The following is a 20,719-nucleotide window of genomic DNA, read 5'->3' on the forward strand; positions in this document are numbered from 1 at the left end:
TACAATGCGCTTTGTTTCTGTGTTTCGTGACTGTCCAAAGCACATGAATATGAGGTACAGAAGAGGCATGGAATCTACAAGACCCCTGAAGGTGTCCTCTGGTATCAGGCACCAAGGCATTAGCAGCAGTCCTATAGGTTGCGAGGTAGACCCGCCATGCATCGAACTTGTTAGTCCAGCACATCCTACAGATGTGGTTTAATAGGATTGACATGTTCACAGCAGAACATTGCCAAGAACAGTGCATCCGGGTGCCATTACTTCCCCAGGTAAACGGTGCACATGTGCATGGCTGTCCACAAGACGCAAAAGAAAACGGGACTCATCAGACCAGGTGAACAGCTTCCACTGCTCCAAGGTTCAGTTGTGACACTTGCATGCTCATTTTAGGACATTTTCGACGGTGGACACGGGTCATCATACACAGCCCAATATGCTTTAGAGTGCAATGCACTTTGTGTTTTGACACATTCCTCCCATAACCATCATTAATTTTGTGTGACTTGTGCCACTGTAGACCTTCTGCTGGCTCGGGCCAGACGGGATAGCCTACGTTGCATTGATGAGCCGTGAGCGCCCAACAACCTGTCACCGGTTTGTGGTTTGTCCCTCATTGGACCACTGTTGGTAAATTCTCACCACTGCTGACTGGAAGCAACCCACAAGCCTTGCTGTTTCAGAGATACTCTGACCCAGTTGCCTTGCCATAACAATTTTGGCCCTTGTCAAAGTTGCTCAGATCTTTATTCCCGTTTCTCCTGCATCCAACACATTGATTACGAGAACTGATTGTTTGCTTAACATCTTATCAACTTGAATATGTGGCCTTGTTAGGAGATAATCAATTCCCTTCATATTCACTTAATACAAAAAACAAGTATTATCAGAATTCAGTAATTCGTAGCTAATTCTGCATAGTATTTGTAGTTGTGCATATAAACAATGTTCCATGTCGTCTTCTCTCATACCAACTTAATAAATGTGGTTGATGATAATGTAATCAAGGCGTTGGGCTGATGCTGCTATTTTCTACTGGATGCACATCTGGATGGAGCGTGGGTGGTGTGACACATCCCTCCTCCTACAGATGAATATCTCCTGTGAGACTTCCTTTCTCAATCTGAATACAATGAACAATGAAAGCTTTGCCATGAATATCTAAATATTTATTCTTATGTAAACAGGAAAACACCTTTGTTTTCCACTAAAATAACTGGAGAGAATTGTCTGTAGCCAATAGAACAGTTTTATCATGTTAAATGATATGTCCGTATGATAGACTTTTTGCTTCCTGAAAGAAGGTGATTTTAACACAAAAACAAAACTGTATTTCACAACAAAATAAAATCAAATGATGTAATTTTTAAATCTTATTGCAAAAAATTAAAATATATACAAATATTTAATATGAAAAGTTGAAGTGTGAAGTGTAGGGAGACTCTGTTATTTGTAATACTTTATGGCAGTGGGCAGTCACTGATTTTTTTTTTTTTTTTTTTTTGATTCCATGATAACAGTGGATTCTCTGATTAGTGGATACAGTATAAAAGTAATATATAATATAAAAGTAAAAGAGTAATATTGTAAAATATTTTTACAATTACAAATGTGTATATACTGTATGTATGCTTCATAATTCTTTAAAAGACAAATTTATAACAAATTAAAGCTGCAAGCAGCGATGAAAGGGCCCTCGCACCCAGGCTAACTGCCACCCGGAGGCCTTAAGAAAACATTAACAGAGGGCGACATGCAAGTGTGTAATTATAGGAAAAATATGGCAAAGTCATTTTGATGTGCCACACTTCCTGCTGTCAGCAGGTGGCGCTATGACTAACTGAATATTGGCATATAGATGTCTTTAGGTCAGGACTCTTATCACACATGTGGAGTTTGGGGCAGATCGGACATTGTATGCCTGAGTTACAACAGCGTCCTCTTTCATGGCAAAACATCAAACTTTGTCAGGCCGCCACGGACACGCCCTTCAACGAAAACTCTAGATCTTCGCAATTTAACATCGCTAAGGCCTTAAGATTAGACTGACCAAATATGATGTTGATCTGGTTAAATCTCAATGATGAGTGTGCAAAGTTTCATGAGTTTTCGAGCATGTTTAGGCCCTCAAAAACGCAATTCATTTAGGAGAAGAAGAATTGACTGAGCAATTACAATAGGGTCCTCACACCATCGGTGCTCGGGCCCTAATAATGTTGTTGCAAATTATAAACCCATATAATAGATAAAAGTTAGGTTTATAATCTGCAATAATAACTGTTAATTATGGCTATAGTGTCATTAATTTATGAAGTTGAAAACATGTTGACTTGGCTTTTGCAGTAGTATATCATTGCTTGACAGCATTGTATCATGTTAGGCCTGTCTTTTAGGTTTAAACATTCTCGCCAAAACTTTCTATGGAGAAAATTGATGTTTTTTGTTTGTTTTTTACTTGGGGACAATGCCCCCAGCTGTTGTCATCTGTGGGTGCACATAATCTGTTTTGTGCTTTTGATATTTCTTTTCACAGATCTCTTGGAGAAATCTCGTGTGGTAAAGCAGCCCAGGGGCGAGAGGAATTTCCATGTCTTCTACCAGCTGCTTTCTGGAGCATCAGATGACATGCTCAGTAAGAGACTACTTAAATTTTATTTTGATTACGTGTGTATTCTGGATGCACTATCCATTCAGTGGCTTTTAGAACATAGTGAGGAAAAGACTGTACTAGATTGCACTAATAATTGCATTAAAGGTTGCATTAATAAAAGAGTACGCAATAACAGACTTTGATTTCAGGCATCTGGACAAAAATCCACATAGATTTAACATAATCTGATTGCAACTGGGTCTTATGGAATGACTGATACATAGACAGAAATCTTTGACAAAACCAAACACAGTAAAAGAGAAAGAGATTGACCACTCATAGAAAAACAAACGGGAGAAATTACAGTGCTCAGTTATCTAAGATGTTTGTTGAGTAGTAAATAATAATTAAAAATATATATTTTTATTATTATTACTTTATTACTATTAAAATAATATTTTATTATTATCAGGACCCACAAATATTCCCCCCATTTTATTTTTATACATTATATTTAACATTTTTATATATATATATATATATATATATATATATATATATATATAGTAGTTTAATGTAGTAATGTCACTGAAACTCCGTAAACTTTTTTTTTCCGAAAATTATTTCCTCAAGCAGTACTCGCGCATTCGTTGGATCTCTTGCACAGACAAGCCGCGCACACACAGACTTTCCCGGTGCTGGCTATGTCATGCCTCTCCCGCTATTAATGCACTATACATATAAGAATAAACCATCTAAACGTATGGAATAATCATACTACTAAAACTAAATGTGATATGGTGATTTAAATGATGTTTGCATTTTTACTTTGAGGAGTGCTGTACTGGCAGTGTGTATGCGCTTCAGATGATCAATGCAATCAATCACAGTTTATCATAAAGCCATCATGTCTATTCAGAAGACCTGGATTTGGATTAGACTACTCGTTTGATCATTTTTTTTCTATGCCTTTGACATTTTTTGGTTCTTTAAATGGAGGGACAGAAATCTCTGAGGTTTCATAAAATTATTTTCATTTGTGTTTGGAAGTTGAACGAAAATCTTATAGGTTTGAAACGACATGAGGGTGAGTACATGATGACAGAATTTACATTTTTGGGGTGAATTATACCTCATAAATACAGTAAGCTGTAGGGTTGTGCCGATGGCTGACCGACATTACGATGGAGAGACACCATCGTGATGCCACGCCCCTGCCCCCGCCCAGCTCTGCTGCAAGTCTTGCGAGTCGACACCATACTGTAAAAAATACATACACTAATCCAAGTCTCTTCTATAGACTATAGTTAACCTAAAATCATTGCAGGAAATGCTCTGTAAATTAAATTGAGAATATAACTAATGCATATATGCTATTTTAAATACTGTAGTCTATGCCAGAGACGTGACGTGTGTTAGTCTGTGAAAATACCGTGTCAGGCATTTGATCTTGACATTGTTAGAATCTTGTCTTTTTACATGTCTAACACTGTACATTTAACTTAAAATATTTAATTTTGTACAAGAAAACAGCCCTTATTAATGAATTATTAGTAGCCTATTGCAGGATAGGAGATTGTGCTCATTGTTACATAGCTCTGTGGCTATACTGCACTGAAGCGGTATAGCCACAAATAAATACCTTTAAAGACAATTTTCCTTGGCCATAATGTCAAATCAAATGAAAGAATGAACGTGATTCTGATAACACAAATTTATTAAAACACAGAAGAACAACAAAGAACAAGAATGCCATTGTATCAACTCTTTAAGTGGAAGGACACTACTTTTTTTTCCCCTCACGTGCAACCTATTGGAAAGCCCGGATGACGAAATTATAGTTTTTAAGAAGAAAAAAATATTTATGTAAAGAGATATATTAAAATAAAAAGTGCTTAAAAGTGCACAACTCTTCTTAACTGGAAGAAAGCTACTTTTTCCCCTTATGTGCAACCTATTGGAAAGCGCGGATGAGTCATTAGTTGGGTTAGTAAAATAACGAAATTATAGCTTTTAAGTAGAAAATAGTATTTATGTAAAGAAAATATATTAAAATAAAAAGTGCACAACTCTTCTTAAGTGGAAGGAAGCTACTTTTCCCCCCCTCACGTGCAACCTATTGGAAAGCACGGATGAGTCATTAGTTGGGTTAGTAAAAATAACGAAATTATAGGTTTTAAGTAGAAAAAAAAAAAAATTTGTAAAGAGATATATTAAAATAAAAAGTGCTTAAAAGTGCACAACTCTTTTTAAGTGGAAGAAAGCTACTTTTTTTTCCTTTACCTGCAACCTATAGGAAAGACCGGATGAGTCATTAGTTGGGAAATAAAATTAATAAAGTAAAATAACAAATAATAATTATATAATAACGAAAAATTAAAATACCCCCCGCCCGACAATATCATTGTCCATCGCGATGTTTTACTGTAAACATCGTCAACTGCCAATTTAGGGGACATCGCCCAACCCTAGTAAGCTGAGCCTTGGATAAAACTAACACTATATCACAAATCATATCGTTTACATCAACGATACATATCGTCTCGTTTTTATATTGCGATATCTCGATATAACGATGTATCGTTACAGCCCTATTGTCGAGTGAACTGAATTGCCTTAAAGGGCCCTATAATTGCATTTTTCTTTCAGAAAAACTGAAGCTGGACCGAGACTTCAGCAAATACAACTACCTTAGCTTGGATTCAGCAACAGTCAATGGATTGGATGATGCTGCCAGTTTCAGAACAGTCAGAGTAAGTTTGGTTTCAGTCCTACCCTACATACAGTAGCTGGTTCCTAAACACATTATAGCATGTGAATCATTGGTTCAGACTGGGATTAGCTCCGATCCATGGAACTCTGTATGATGAGAGGTTAGCAAAGCACCTTATCTCCTCAGCTTATCTGGATAATATCATCCTTTACCCCACTGAGGTGGAGTTTGATCTGAGCAAGACACTTTGCCTTGTGGCATTATGTAATTTGAGCTTCATTCAAGCCTCTACTTAAAGACAGGGAGGTTCATTTAAGGGGGAATTCCACCTGCTCTTAGCTGACTTGTGCAAATAGAAATCAGTGCTTCTGTTTTCCTGTCCTTCTCTTATGCATATTTATTGTTGTTAAAAGGGTCATGTAGCGCTTCACACTAAGATTATTTTCTGCTGGCATGGTTGAGACAGTAGTTCAGATTTTTGCTTCCCTTGGGCACCTGTCTGACTTTTTCATTACTAACTTTTATTACAGTATTGTTATTTTTAAACATATACTTTGTTTCATACATTGTGAAAGGTTTGCTAATAGCTGTCAGTTATGTAGTGGGTTAATTTATAGGGTGCAGTTAGTCATTGTTAAATAAACAGGGTGATTTTAGGATCCTGACGCAAAGCTGTATATAATTTCCTCTGCTGTTTAGAAGCATCTGGAATGTTTCAAAGACCGAACTGTTTAAAATCAAAGGATAATTATAATTTAAAAAATCTGCTACAGTTTGTAATGCTATTTTAATTACTTTAATTACTAATTTAGCAAATGGGTATAAAAGTATACTGCCATTCAAAATTTTGGTGTTGGTAAGATTTAATGTTTTTGAAAGAAGTCTCTTATATTCTAAAATGTAATTTATTTCTATGATGCAAAGGTGAAATTTTGGCTTTATTACTTATTAATAGTATTATTAATTTTGCCATCCTTATTGTGGAACCCTGTTCTCTGCTTGTCTTCTGGAAATGAGCGCAGAATGACTGTGTCCCAGCAAACAATGCGGCCCACATGAAACTGGTCGGAATTCAGCACTGTATCAGACAATACAGTGCAGTTCTGATGAACAATAGGTCTAAGCCAAGCTCCATGCTAACATCAGAACACCCTAACTCAGCATGTGCTGGGCCTCTGGCTTTGTCTTTTAACCCCTTGCTTAGGGAGTCAAATCCAATTAATTAGAAACATGCTTTTTTGCAGTGTGGACAGTTGTAGTTTATAAGGTTAAGCATAAATAAGGCTCTGTGTGTAGGAGACAGTAAACACTTCCATGAGGGAGGATGGTTGCTATTTATGCTAGGCTGTAAATAATATACAAAACTCAGCAGAACTTTCATTCTTAGAGACACGACATGCCTGTCTTATTAACATGAAAACACTATTGAAGAGTTTCTCCACTCTGTAAGGATAAAGTTGTTACCATTTATTTAGAGATAAAAGAAGTTATTGGTTTGTCATTCTCTTTGAGCTGCTTCATGTTTGAGCTCTTTACATCTCACTCACTGTTATCTCTGGCCTTTAGACCATCGACTTTGCCAATGAACTGCTTGCACGTTCATTATCAGCAATTCCATGACATTTCAAATGTAATTTATGGCTTTACAAGATCAAATATTAACACAAGCTATTGTAGAAGCACAAGAAACATGAGAAATCATAAGCTGCTGATGATTCTGTTGGTGAAATATTAAATATACTGTAAAAGTTTAATAATGTTACATATTTGTCTGCACACCCATACGATATTACGGTAAATCTCGGGTCATATTTTACCCCAACATCAAATCAAAATAAAGATGTATATATAAAAGAATAAATAAAAGGTATGTTTTGAGTTTGAGTGGAGAACATTTAATTTCCCTCAGATTCTCATTACCATAATGCAAAAGGTTTGGCATTCTTATTACCAAACTATATTTAGTAATTATTGTGCAATGAAATATTTTTTAATTTTATTTTTTATTTTTTTTATTTTTTGTATCATTAGAGAATCACCACTGAGAATGAGATTTCTCCATAGAGATGGAATGAGTAAAATATCCACATTAATTACAGTAATTCTTCTTCTTCTTCTAATAATAATAATAATAATAATACTAATTATTATTATTATTATTATATTTTCGGTAGTAAAGTAATTTGGGAAGTAATTTCGGAAGTAATTTGCTTATTGTCAAGGAAATGATGCCATGATGATAAAAATATTGGTCCTAAAAATGGTATTTATTTTCTTTAAAGTACAATTTCTTATTTCTTTCCTTTTTTTTAAGGTATTGAATGTAAAACAATTTATTATAGACCACCTCCAATGCTCAATCTGTTCTCTTTGACAGCCTGTGGTCTGATGGAAATTTCTGTCATGGTTTTTTTTCCCTAGATTGTTCAACACCCTCCGGCTGTCCATTAGAGGTGGTCATGGGCCAGTCAATCACTTAACAGAAGCCACCATATGTACTGCCATGTTAAATGTCCATCAGCAGACCACTATTGACTAAAAATATTTTCTCTTCTGTTTTCCCAGAATGCCATGCAAATTGTGGGCTTCATGGAGGATGAGGTTCAGTCAGTATTTGAGCTGGTGGCTGCTGTTCTCAAGCTGGGAAATATCGAGTTCAAACCAGAGTCTCGCGTCAACGGGTTTGATGAGAGTCGAGTCAAGGACAAGAACGGTGAGTTCTAGATTCTGTCAGAAAGCATCGCCTATCCAAAAACTTTTTTAAGAGATCTGGTTATTTATTGTACAACTGAAAGCTTACATTTTTTTTTAAACTTCTGATTTGTAAAAGAAAGTACACTTTCCAAGAAACTTTCAAGTGGACGGTCAAACATCCCAATCAGTATTAGACATAATGATGTAAACATTTGCTTGCATGGAAAATGAAATTAATATTAATTGTGAAACAACATGTACTGTAGTCTTGTATATAACAAGCCTTCATCTGCTCAACAGGTTGTTCACTACTGCCATCTATTGATATGTCAAGAGATATTTACAGTAATAGCTTGCAGTTGGTAGTATAGTAAATCAAGACCAACCACACGGGTAATTAACCAAATAACCCTTGCATCTTTTAGCATGCATGCATAAGCTAATGATAAAAGTGTTTTTGTAAAGCCAGATAAATGCCTCCTTGACTAATGCGTAGATATTATATTTTAATCAGTGACAGATGTGTCCTGTTACATGCTGGAATTAATCTAAAACCATTTTACAATTCCTCTATAATTATTTTACATTCAGTTTACCTGTGTTTAATGAACAAATGAAGGCAAAAAGGTCATGCAAAATAATGCTAAAACTTTTACAGGCCTAAAACATTCACTTTCCCATAAACATACAATGCAAATAAAAGTGTCACTAAAATGACCTTGCAACCAGTTGCTTAAAAACTAGTTTTTGTATTTTTCATATAATACAGTGACATTCATGCAGTTTTAAGTGTGACTTAAATTCTTAATCATCTAAATACTTATAATACTTAATACTAATACTTAATAGTCTAAATAATTTACATGGGAAAACAAAAAGTTTAAGCTAAAATTTTGCCAAAAAAAAAACGTCAACTAAAAGTCAACTAAATGTCAGTGTCAACAAATATGTCAACTACTCAAATACATGCACTTCATATGAGGGTTGTTCGTTACTGGTTGTTCTAGTAGTTTCATTTGGCCAGGACAATGGCTGGCCCAGACTAAACATCATAGTCTTATGTCAACACCTCCATTTACATGCTACAGCGTCTGGTTCGTCTGCTGCGCTCAAACCCATTAGCAGTAATGTGCTTTCCTCTGCCCTTTTGACCTGATAGCAATGGGCTGAAATGAGGCAGATTGAGCTGGTGTGGGATATGGGGGGTGGGTGGGGTGGGGGGGGGGGGTGTACCTGATGTTCAGATCCTCTCAAAAAAAGAAGCACTTTTAAAATACTCTTTAGCTTAAACTCCTTGAAAGGGGCTTAACATGAATCAGTCTAAACCTTGACCTCTAGACTCCAGGAGACAAGCATTTGATAAGAATTACTGTAGTTTTAAATTTTAAAGACATTATTACAGTAAATTGAGTTTTTTATTATTATTATTTAAGTCAGAGGATTTATGTTCATCTTTTACAATTGGCAAATTTGTTTAAATTACATAACACGCTGTCTAGTCTATCCATAAATAATTCTTTAATCTGATCTGCCTGGGTTTCTTTTGCATTTCCTGTCCCAGACCTCAAGGAGATGTGTGAGCTGCTGGGCATTGAACAGTCTGTGCTGGAGAGAGCGTTCAGCTTCCGTACAGTGGAGGCCAAGATGGAGAAGGTGTCCACCACACTCAATGTGGCTCAGGTCAGCACAAGCACCCTCCTTCTCTGTAGGTTGAGCTCCTTTTAAATGGTTGATTCTATATCTATATATATATATTCTCAGGAGCGTATTATTAAATTAAGCTTTAGGTAGTTTTAAAGAACAATAATACAAAAAAATATCAAAACAGCCTGTTTGGTGGATTTGCATTGGACATACAGTCAAAAATGATAAATCTATGGAATTTGATTGTAAGCTACAGTAAAATTGTTAACACAGTTTAAGACACAGCAGAACAGACAGAACAGCAGAACAGAGTGGATGCAGCTTGAGCTGTCTAGGAGGGGGCAAAGATTTTAGAAATTTAAATATTTGAAGAAAAAAAAAACAGTAAAAAAAAAAAAAAACTCTTAACTTTGTACAATAACACTATCGAGCCATCAACATAATTAGAAGTCGAAAGATATTACTGGCTAAACCTCATTAAAGGCTGCTGGAATCCATGTAAACCCAAAAGCTTGATTACTGCAATAATTGCATCTGAGTGAGGGGTCCAGTTAGCATCTTGTAATGTGTCCTTGGCGTAGCATCATGCTGTTTAGCCACTAACTCAAAATGCATTTTTGGTCAAAGTTAATTGTTAACAGGCCACAAGATGAGCCCAGAAACCTTCTTTTTTTTTTTTTTTTCAACTGTGATAATTTTGTTTTGTTGTTACATGTTGCAGCCATAAGACTTGGAGCAAGTTAAAGTTAAAAATGAATCAGTATCTTTCTGGACATTTATTGTAATTTGAGACTTGTCCCATTTTAGGCCTATTATGCCCGTGATGCTCTTGCCAAAAACCTGTACAGCCGACTGTTCAGCTGGCTGGTGAACCGAATCAATGAAAGCATTAAGGTATGTTTATCTGGATTTTCATTGAATCTTTGATGTTCACTGTAAAGGTGTGGTCACATTAAAAGGAAGTCCATTGTCTATTGACAGTATTGTAGTGAAGTACTGAATACAACTCACACAGAAGTCCCTTTTAAACAACAAAACTTTCTGTTGGTTAGCGTGGGAAATTTGAGTGACCTGTTGGAACTATTTCTATTGGACTACTGTCATGGCGAGCAACAGTTTGTTGAGCAAATTAGTTAAAGTTAATGGAACTGTTTGATTTGATGTGTTTATAGCTACCTACCTGCCACAGTGACACAAGAGTATTGTTTGTACAATGAGATCCTGCTGTTGCCATGTGCTGCATGGCCAAGTCTTGTTTTCCTTAGAATTGTGATCAATAACTCACTGTCTTCTTTTTTTGATCAGGCTCAAACCAAGAAACGGAAGAAAGTTATGGGAGTCCTGGATATTTACGGTTTTGAAATCTTTGAGGTAAGAGATTCGTTCTGGGATTTTGACACATGAATTTTTATAAGAGACGTAAGAGACCTAACACACTCAGACACCAAACAATTTTTGCATGTTGGTTAAAAAAGAAAAAAAAAAAGTGTCCTGCATTTCTGGGCTAACACACTTACTGTGCAACTCTACCATCGAACCACTTAATATTTATGCACAAAACTTGTGGAAAAGTCTGTCAGTTTAAACACAGAATTGTCCAAATGCATGCTGTTGTCCTAAATTATTTTTTTATGCTAATAATATGGCTATAATGACTTTATTGTTGTTGCCATACTAAATCTCACAAGTGTTTAACATAATACAGAGAACTACTTCACAGGCCCACACTGAGTCTGAACTATATATTTTTTGTTTATTAAGTCTGTTTAATACTTTTAGCAGCATACATTGCCATTAAATACATTCTGCTGAATTTCCAACCAAAAAGAGTGTGAAAAATGTCTGCATATTCAGTCTGGGCCTTCTAATTCACCTTTCAACCAATGGTTTTCATTTGTCCATTGCATGTGTTCTGATATCTGACTGTATCACTCTCTCCTGAATGTTGTTTATGTTGTTGTGGCCATGACGACAGGATGGAGTAAGTAGACCTGCGGAGGAAATCCTGTGGCAGTGTGCATGCTGCAATTTTTAGCACTTAATCCTAGTCTTAATTCAGCTCTTATTCAGCAGCATAAGCCACTGTTAGAGCAGAACCCTGAAGCACAGTGTTTCGTAGAAGTATTGGTATGCCCTGTACACTTGATGTTACAACATTAGCATAATTTATACCGTATTTAGAAGACCTTAATGTAACAGTTCAGCCAAAAAAGTACAATTGTCATTTATTTATTGACCTCAAGTGACCATGATGGGGTTTTTTTTGTTTGTTTGTTTTTTTTGGAGGGTGAAATAAAAATAACAATTGAATTTATTGGGTGAAGTATTTCTTTAAGCTTCACTGAAACCAACCAAAGAACTGCAGTGTTTTTGAGCTTTTTGGGCTGCAGAAAATGCAAGAGTTGTTGAGGTTATTCTTTGAACAGTTTTACTTCTTCAATTCTTGATGCTCTAAGAACACTGCCGCTCCAGGCTGTTGTGCCAGTGCACCCATTCAGGAAAGGCTGCCAAGATAAAATTGGCATTGACAAGTGAAACAATGAGCTGGTGCTTTACAGTGTGCCATATGCTGCTTTTTGGAAGTGATTTTTTTTTTTGGCTTTTCCTCATGCAAGGCCAGTGGTACTGATAATTGCAGTGGCTTTAGTTGCAGAGACTAACATACACTAGGATTGCTCTGAAGATTAAAAAAAAAAAAAACTGACTGAAGAGGAGTATTGTTAATTCCTGAGCCCCAGCATCATGGATAAATAGTACAATCCTAACCATTTATCATAAGCAAATGATCATAAAAATGTGTAGTACTGTTTCTTTAATTTAACAGTGGTGTTGGTTCACTGATTGGGGTTTAGCATGAGAAAGGGAAACGGTTAGTTTTTCTAACCATGTGTTGGTAACCCTAAAAGCATTTATAACAGATTACTGTGGGTGAAAAGTTTAAAGACTTCACCTCTATGAAAAGATGCAGATAAGATTATGCAGCCTTGATGTGTATTGTACCATGCCACGCCTTGTACTTTGCTTAATCTTAGCTATAAAGACCTGTTTTGTAAGAGCAAACTTTGTTCAGGGTTATTTTTGATGTGGCATACAAATTATTTCCTATGAATTTTTTAAGATGGCACCCCACAAAACGACTTGAAATAATTCTGTTTTGGTTGTAGGTGTTATGACATACGTTTTTGCCAAAAACCTATCGGAGATCCATCACATGCCAATTAAGAATGAATTAATAATGACAAATGCATGTGAATTTTCTCTCTGATTCCCCAGCACAGATTGCAGAGAGCCATTTTGGTAGCAAACCAGTGTGAAGTTTGCTGTAATAAGAGCATATGTAAGCATGCGTTATTACGCAGCTACAATGGGATGCCAACTTTTGTTAGAGATTTTTGTATTTTATTAGGGAAAACGATAAAAAATTAAAGATTTTCTAAAGAAGATTTTTGGTGGGTTTTTTTTTTTTTTTTTGTGACATTCCTCCCATTGAAAAAATCAAAAATCCAGCCTGTATTCAGCTTATAGAGGTTCCTAGAGGAAAGTGCTTAGTAAATATTGAGCGAATATTGCTGTATTAGTGAGCTGGTTTGCAGCGTGTTGTGTTGTAGATTGCAGTGTATTTTAATTTTCACAGTTATGATTTGGTGTACTGGTTCTCATTTAACCTTCTGTTCCTGCAGGACAACAGTTTTGAACAGTTCATCATCAACTACTGCAATGAGAAACTCCAGCAAATCTTCATCGAGCTTACTCTCCGCGAGGAGCAGGAGGAGTATGTCCGTGAGGTAGGCTACAACCTATCCGTGAAGACTTGTAGGAAATAGGGCTTGGCAATATTGTGTGTTTCTATGCGTTTCTGGGGTTATCACTGTCAATCATCACATTTTCAGATTCAGTCCTGCATTTAAATATGGTAGTCAATCCAGAACTTTGTAGTGTGTAGCTAGCAGCATGAAAAATAAAACAAATGGGTTATAAACAGAAAATCGAGCAAAGGGTGCTCCCATTATGATGGCTGAACTGAAAACATACTGTAGGATTGTGGGATATCGTAGGCAATCAATGGTGCATCCATGCTGCTTTCAAAGACTAACCCGATAAAAGCATCTGAGTAAATGAAATGTTACATAAACATTGAGTTTGAATGTTCCTTGATGACCTCCTACTTCCCTATACTGCTTGCAAAGGTAGCATTCCCGATCTTGGATACATCCATACTGTTTACTTAATTTTTTTTTTTTTTTTTTTTTTTTTTAAATAAGTGGTATACAGAGTTTTTTTGCACATTATTCATTAATGTAGTAAGCTAGTGTCCTCTTCCAAACAGACTCCGTTTACTGTTTGCTTCCTTCCATCAATTCCTCTCCTTTCGTGTTGTGATTGTGGGGACGGAAACGATCCCTCTCTCCAGTCAGGGTAAACACAATTGTCCCTGAAGAGCTTGGAGCTCTGTTTGCTTTCAGAACTCTTGAGTATGTGCCCTGACGCTGTTGTGACCCCTGCACTGTGATATTCCACTCTCTGGCTTCACTCCAGTAAAGTGCATGGGAAAATACCGCTGCTCTGGAGCCCGAGGAGGGATGCAGGGGTCTAGGGACCAGTCTGCCCCAATCCACATTCCCCATTCTTGAACCCTCCTCCTGCTTGCATCTACCTCCCAGTTTGAGGAGCTTTCACACAGTCCAATTAGCCCACAGCTATTTTCCAGCTTGTTAATCCAGTGTGGCCTTGACTGGCTAGATTTGATGTTTAAATCTGTTGAGTTCCATAATTCTCTAATGGGCCAATCTGCACTCCAGACCCTAAATATCATAGTCAAGTCACCTTTATTTATATATCGCTTTATACAATACAGATTGTTTCAAAACTGCTGTAAATCTGCTCTAAAAACAAAATAGTAAACAGTCATTATTCGGTTGAAATCAGTTCAGTGTTTCAACTGAATAATGACCAGACGAACAAACATTTCTAACAACAGATAGAAAGTGTCATGAAATTGAACAGCATGAACATCAAGCCAATGTATACATGGCTGAACTGCATACCATCATAGAGATCATTGTTGTGTTTATGACAGTTTTGTTGGCAATTAATTAGCATAAATAGCTTTGATTTAGCTTTTTTGTTTTTAATCTCTCTTCAGTGCAAGTCATTTATCTACATTGAACATATATCTAAAATGCATTATTTTCTTTTCAAGCTTTGTAAACAAACATTCCAAATGAATGATAGAATGGCTGAATTAAAATTTACATAGCACATATGGTACTTGGTAATGTTTAATGTTAACTGCATCTATTATTATTAATGATATTAGTAATATTATTATTAATGTTAATATGAATAATTATTAATGTTAATATTGTTCTTGTTGTAATATGTCATTTAGTTTAATAACCTATTCATCTGGTTATCTTCAATTAGACATTATTAAATTTGCTATTAGATAAAATTTAGACGGTTAAGTAATAATCATGACAGGACTACTCCTTAGTGTTATTGGATATTTCTTGTTTACCTGTTCAAGTAAATCTTGTCTGTATCTTTCCTAAACCAATCAGGTTTGTTTGTTGACTCTACAGGATTAAGCTTAAGTCGGTATTCTAGGAATATTTCTCTGTAGAAAGTAAAAACTGATTACTATTTTTGTCTACAGGGTATCGAGTGGACCAACATTGAGTATTTCAACAACGCCATCATATGTGACCTCATCGAGAATGTGAGTCTGTTTCTGACAGTAGTTTTACAAATATTGCAGACATCAATCTGAGACAATTTGTTACTGTGTGTCTTTGTTACTGTGATCCTAAGTATCTTTTCAATGTAGACCTCATGAAAAATACTTGCAAAAATTGCATACACCTTATTTTGCAACACGGAAGCTAATGCATGAGACTTCCAATGTGTTAGCTGCAATAGGTAAATAACTACATTATATAAATGGTTAATTTTGTCAGTTTTAAGAAGGAGACTATCATAAAGATGCTCTCAAAGCTTACAGACGTGTTTAAAACGCAACTTTAATATAGATGTATTTAATCTGATAACCATAATTTGTTTTCAGAACAAGAATGGGATTTTGGCCATGTTGGATGAGGAGTGTTTGAGGCCAGGCACAGTGACAGATGAGACTTTCCTGGACAAGCTGAACACTGTGTGTGCTGAACATCAGCATTTTGAGAGCAGACTGAGCAAAAACTCCAAATTCCTCACAGACCACAGCCTGCCACACAACTGCTTCCGCATCCAGCACTATGCTGGAAAGGTGAGACCATAAACAGCTTCCCTATTTTTCAAAATTACTCTCACTCTCTCTCCTTTTTTTTTTTTTTGAGCTTTACATACAAGGCGATAGAAATGTGCATCACATGCTCACAATACTCTTTACATAAAATGTTGTACATTTTTACATAAAAGTTTATGAAACAAAGACATGATTGCCACATGCTGTATGACCCACCTATGATTTATGGTGTGAATAGTGAACTTTGAACTTTTCATAGCATTCTTCTGCTTAATGTGAAGAAGATCTCTGATTTGACAATGTAGATAGGCATCACTTATTGCAGGTTAAATAGTGTTCTTAAAGTAACAGCTGTTCGGTATAACCCACATGCAACACTATTCTATGGAGTTGCATTGATGGTGTTAAATTTTAATATCTAGATCTACAAAAGCAATCATACATCCCATCCATTCCAAAATTGGCTACAGTGAAATATGATACATGCCCTTAATACATACAAAGTTAGGTGATCATAGCGATAAAAAGTTATAGCTGTTCAAAGTGAGGAAATCTATTACTGATTTTTGGAGAAGCCAGAGGGATCCAGCATTCACAAATCTGAGAGTTTACTTGGACAAAAAAGAAGTGTGTTAAGAAGAGTTATTTAATGTAGTATTCTGTATGTACAGGTGCTGTATCGGGTGGAGGGATTTGTGGATAAAAACAATGACCTCCTCTACAGAGATTTATCCCAGGCCATGTACAAAGCCAATCACAGCCTGATAAAGCTTCTCTTTCCTGAGGGAAACCCAGCTAAAGTGAACCTTAAGCGGCCCCCCACAGCTGGTTTCCAGTTCAGAGCCTCAGTGGGAACACTCATGAAGAACCTGCTGACCAAGAACCCCAACTATATCAGGTAACGATCACAAACCTTCTGACACTGATATTATTATGACATAGACGTAATGGAACATTAAATTGTATTGTTTTTTATGGATTATCATTTTAATTAAACAATAGAGCTTAAAGCAAATAATTTATAAAATGTCTTGTTTATTTAGAAACATTTAATATATTTGCACTTTCCAAAATTGCTTGCCTAGCACTAAATTAAACACATCAGAACCTAATATGGTGAATCTCATCCGAAAATCAAGAATCAATTTTGTGTAAAGAAAGTGAAGCATATTTTAGGATTACTGTTGTTAAACAGCATTAATTATAGGTGGTATGACAAATATTACCATGGTTTATTATAATGTATTTAATGAGAATTTAGGTGGATATGTTCTTATTTATTTTGAAAATGACACAATGGAAAAAATCTTACTGATCCTGAAAAAACAGTTTTTAGTATGATTAATTATACTATAATTATAGTTACAGTAATTTTTATTTTATTTTTTTAATGTATCTATATGGTTTGTATTTATTTCAGTTTTAGTTGTAGTTATTTAGAAGTAAAGTTGTCAATGTCATTTTTTGCAAATAGCGTATTTTTCAGTTGTTTTTTCTAGTAACATTTATTTGTTTTTATTTTTAGTTAACTATAATAACCCCGCTAAAAATAGCAAGGGTTTTTTCCTCCTGAAATAAAATTAAGGGTGAGAATTGATCTGGACATGTTCTCTTGACAGGTTTCTGAAAATTCTCCCAATAATTGGAGAATATTTTTTCATGTCTGTGCTCTTCAGGTGCATCAAACCCAATGACAAGAAAGCAGCCCACATTTTCACAGACTCACTGGTGTGTCACCAGGTGCGCTACTTGGGTCTGATGGAGAATGTACGCGTAAGAAGGGCTGGTTATGCTTTCCGCCAGGTCTATGAGTCTTGCCTCGAGCGCTACAAGATGCTCTGCAGGCAGACCTGGCCCCACTGGAGGGGCCCAGCCAGGTTAGACCACCACTCAAGAATCCCATACAAGTCTTGTGGTTTTGATTTGTTTAAGAACTCTTCTGCAGGCTTGTTGTTGTTTTTTTTTTTCCCTGAACATGTTGTTCAGCTGATGTCATTATATTGTCATCACATTTGAGATTAAGCAGGTCTTTCAATGGCTGTACCTCCACATGCATATGACCTTTTTTATACTCGTTTGTAGATATTTAAACATGCTGTTTCTTGTCTTAAAACTCCCTTCACGCTTTATAAGTTTAACATCACCTGGCTACAGAAAAGCAGACCTCTTTCAAAATATACTTGTATCTGATGGTAAACATGCCAGGACAGAATTGGCCCTTATAACTGTCACCTCTGGACACAGAGTCATTTCACTGAATTGTCTGATAGGAGAATCTAGTGTTCATGGAGATTTGGGCTTGCACATCTTATCATGTTATCTTTCATTGGAATGTTATCATCGTCTCTATGCCGACAGTGGCTAGACTTTGTTTTAATTTTCATTCAGATCACTCAGACACTGTTTGTTATCTCTGATGTGGTGCATTTTTATGTGCTAAATCATACTGTTCACCTTTACTTTGTTTTATTGTCTCCTTGCTTTGTTATTGACTGGATTGTTGTTTAACAGAATCTGTTCAGTGATGTGCCTGAATATACAGTGGGGTCCCAAAGTCTGAGACATTTCTTTTCTTTTTAAACCTGGACATAAATGTCAGTAAAGTCTTTGTAAAATGTAAACCAAGGTTATGATGTAAATGATGAAATACAGATTCTACGCTATTTGTGATATTGATCATGTGTAGATCTAGTAGAGTGTGTCGAGCCAATGTCAGCTCAAGTGTTGCTCTTATTAAAACCAAAGAGGGGCATACCAAATACTAGAAATTTGGGGAAATTTTTCTCAAATTGTTAATTTAGGAGCGATTTAGTTTCGGACATTTGGACCCACCGTATATGCTTTTTGTGAATAGACTGGTTGACTGACAGTTGGTGGCCTGTTTATTATCAGGGAGGGTGTCGAGGTTCTCCTGACAGATCTGCAGGTTCCTGCAGAGGAGTTCGCCTATGGTCGTTCGAAAATCTTCATCAGGAACCCCAGAACGGTGAGTTACTGCCCATTGAGTTCATTGAGTGTGATTTGATGCAGTTACACAGAAGATGGCACTCTCCATGTGAGAAAAATGTAACATTAGCCAGCAGAATATATTATTTGGCTCAATTCCACTTCCAACATGGCGAAAGGCTTGGATTTGTACAGTTGATATGAAAAATCAAAAGGCCAATGCAAGTGTTACGTATGATCTCTCAAGGGTTTTATAAAGCTTTTCAAACAGGAAGTCATGTTCCTTCAGGCTTCTCTCATATAATTAGTAGCAATCGCCCTCATGAAAGAAACGCAAACAGGCAGTCACACACATGGTTTCACTTATCCCCCCTCCACTGTTTGTCAGTTTGCATGGGAAACGAGACTCCAGCTGAGAAATTCCAGAGGAGCCCATGAAACCCCTGCACTGAAGCCTAGGTGTCAATACTTGCATGTATTTCCAAATCCAGTCACTTCAATAGTAATTTGCACGATCGGGAGTTCCAATGAGGGTGAAAAGATTTCGCTCTTCAAGTTGGTCTCGTGAATTTACTGTGTTGACCAACAGAAAGCTGCTTGGTTTAGCTTCTGTGTGAGCTGTGCTTTATATATAGCTTCACTATTGACAGACAAAAGACCTTTTTTGCCCACAAAATCTCGTTGAATGGTGCACCTTTACTCCTGGTTTGTGAACCTGTTTAGACTGATTTGTTGATTTCAACAGGAGCAGTCTAGTTTTGTGTTTTTCGCTGTTGGCCTCTGACATTGCCAGTTCCTGTTTCAAGAAAACCCAGCAGCTTTAAGTCAAGTCAAGTCACCTTTATTTTATGTAGTGCTTTATACAGATACAGATTGTTTCAAAGCAGCTTTACAGTGATAAACAGGAAAGTAATGATTCAATGATGCAAACATGGTTCAATTCTGTTGTAAAGCAGCTCTAAAAAGAAAAGTTTCATTGTTCAGCTGAAGTCAGTTCAGTGTTGATGGCAAGAAGGAACGCAAACTTCAAGTGACAGAATGGAATAAAAAAAAACTTTGGGAGAAGCCAGGCTCAGTCATGGGACCAGTTCTCCTCTGGCTAAACAAAGCAACATGGTGTGGTTTAATTCCAGGCTGCATCACAAGATGTGGATTAGTATCAATCAAAATATTTAATCCAGTTCCTTCTACTTGAAGGTCGGATTCATCACGCTGGTTATGGAGAAGATGGCCATCAGGGTCTGTCCAGAGGACTTTTCTGGTTCTCGTGGTCTTTGCTGAGGATCTGTGCTGATGGCTGTCAAGTAGATAATGTCTTCACAGAGGATTGGCTAGTTGACATGGCATGCTGGCATTCAGGGCTGCATTGTCGTTGTATCAGGTCCACCATCTGGATCCGGCTAACTATGTAATCTTGGGATAAGAATGAGACAGACAGACTAATATTAGCATAAATTCCATTCTGCTTACGATGTAACAAGTACATCGGATGTTGTGGGAAGTGTTCCCTGTTCCGTTTGATCTACTTTATGCAGCCTAACAGTTCTTTAATGGATTTGAATTTATAGAAATGTGATAGTGTGTATGCTAAGTTAAAGAGATGTGTTTTTAATCTGGATTTAAACTGACAAGAGTGCAGTCGATTTTGATATTCTAGGTATTATCAGCTAGCCAGAATTTTGAGACTGCAATAGACGTGAAGGACTATAAGGAACTAAACCATGTAGAGTTTTGTAAGTAATTAGCAAGATTGGAATATGGAGCAAATGCAGTGTTGACGGAACTGGGCTAATATGGTCATACTTCCTGGTTCTAGTAAGAACTCTAGCTGCTGCGTTTTGGACCAGCTGGAGTTTTAAGTGTGCAGGGAAACCACCCAGTAAAGCATTAC

The 20,719-nt window shown here is 36.5% G+C and overlaps 1 protein-coding gene across 5 annotated transcripts in view; it reads left to right on the plus strand.

The window, feature by feature from the left end:
* myo1b (myosin IB) overlaps positions 1 to 20,719 on the plus strand; it is an 84,788-nt gene that overhangs the window by 48,882 nt on the left and 15,187 nt on the right. For all 5 annotated transcript variants that reach the window (XM_051905892.1, XM_051905893.1, XM_051905895.1 and 2 more), the window contains exons 8-19: positions 2,531 to 2,629; positions 5,237 to 5,340; positions 7,866 to 8,013; positions 9,556 to 9,674; positions 10,446 to 10,532; positions 10,944 to 11,009; positions 13,319 to 13,423; positions 15,295 to 15,357; positions 15,703 to 15,903; positions 16,554 to 16,780; positions 17,559 to 17,759; positions 18,775 to 18,868. In XM_051905892.1, the coding sequence (XP_051761852.1) occupies positions 2,531 to 2,629; positions 5,237 to 5,340; positions 7,866 to 8,013; positions 9,556 to 9,674; positions 10,446 to 10,532; positions 10,944 to 11,009; positions 13,319 to 13,423; positions 15,295 to 15,357; positions 15,703 to 15,903; positions 16,554 to 16,780; positions 17,559 to 17,759; positions 18,775 to 18,868 (1,514 nt within the window). The remainder of the gene's footprint in view (positions 1 to 2,530; positions 2,630 to 5,236; positions 5,341 to 7,865; positions 8,014 to 9,555; positions 9,675 to 10,445; positions 10,533 to 10,943; positions 11,010 to 13,318; positions 13,424 to 15,294; positions 15,358 to 15,702; positions 15,904 to 16,553; positions 16,781 to 17,558; positions 17,760 to 18,774; positions 18,869 to 20,719) is intronic.

Source organism: Ctenopharyngodon idella, chromosome 9 (genome assembly GCF_019924925.1).
Source record: "Ctenopharyngodon idella isolate HZGC_01 chromosome 9, HZGC01, whole genome shotgun sequence".
NCBI classification, from domain to species: Eukaryota; Metazoa; Chordata; class Actinopteri; order Cypriniformes; family Xenocyprididae; genus Ctenopharyngodon; species Ctenopharyngodon idella.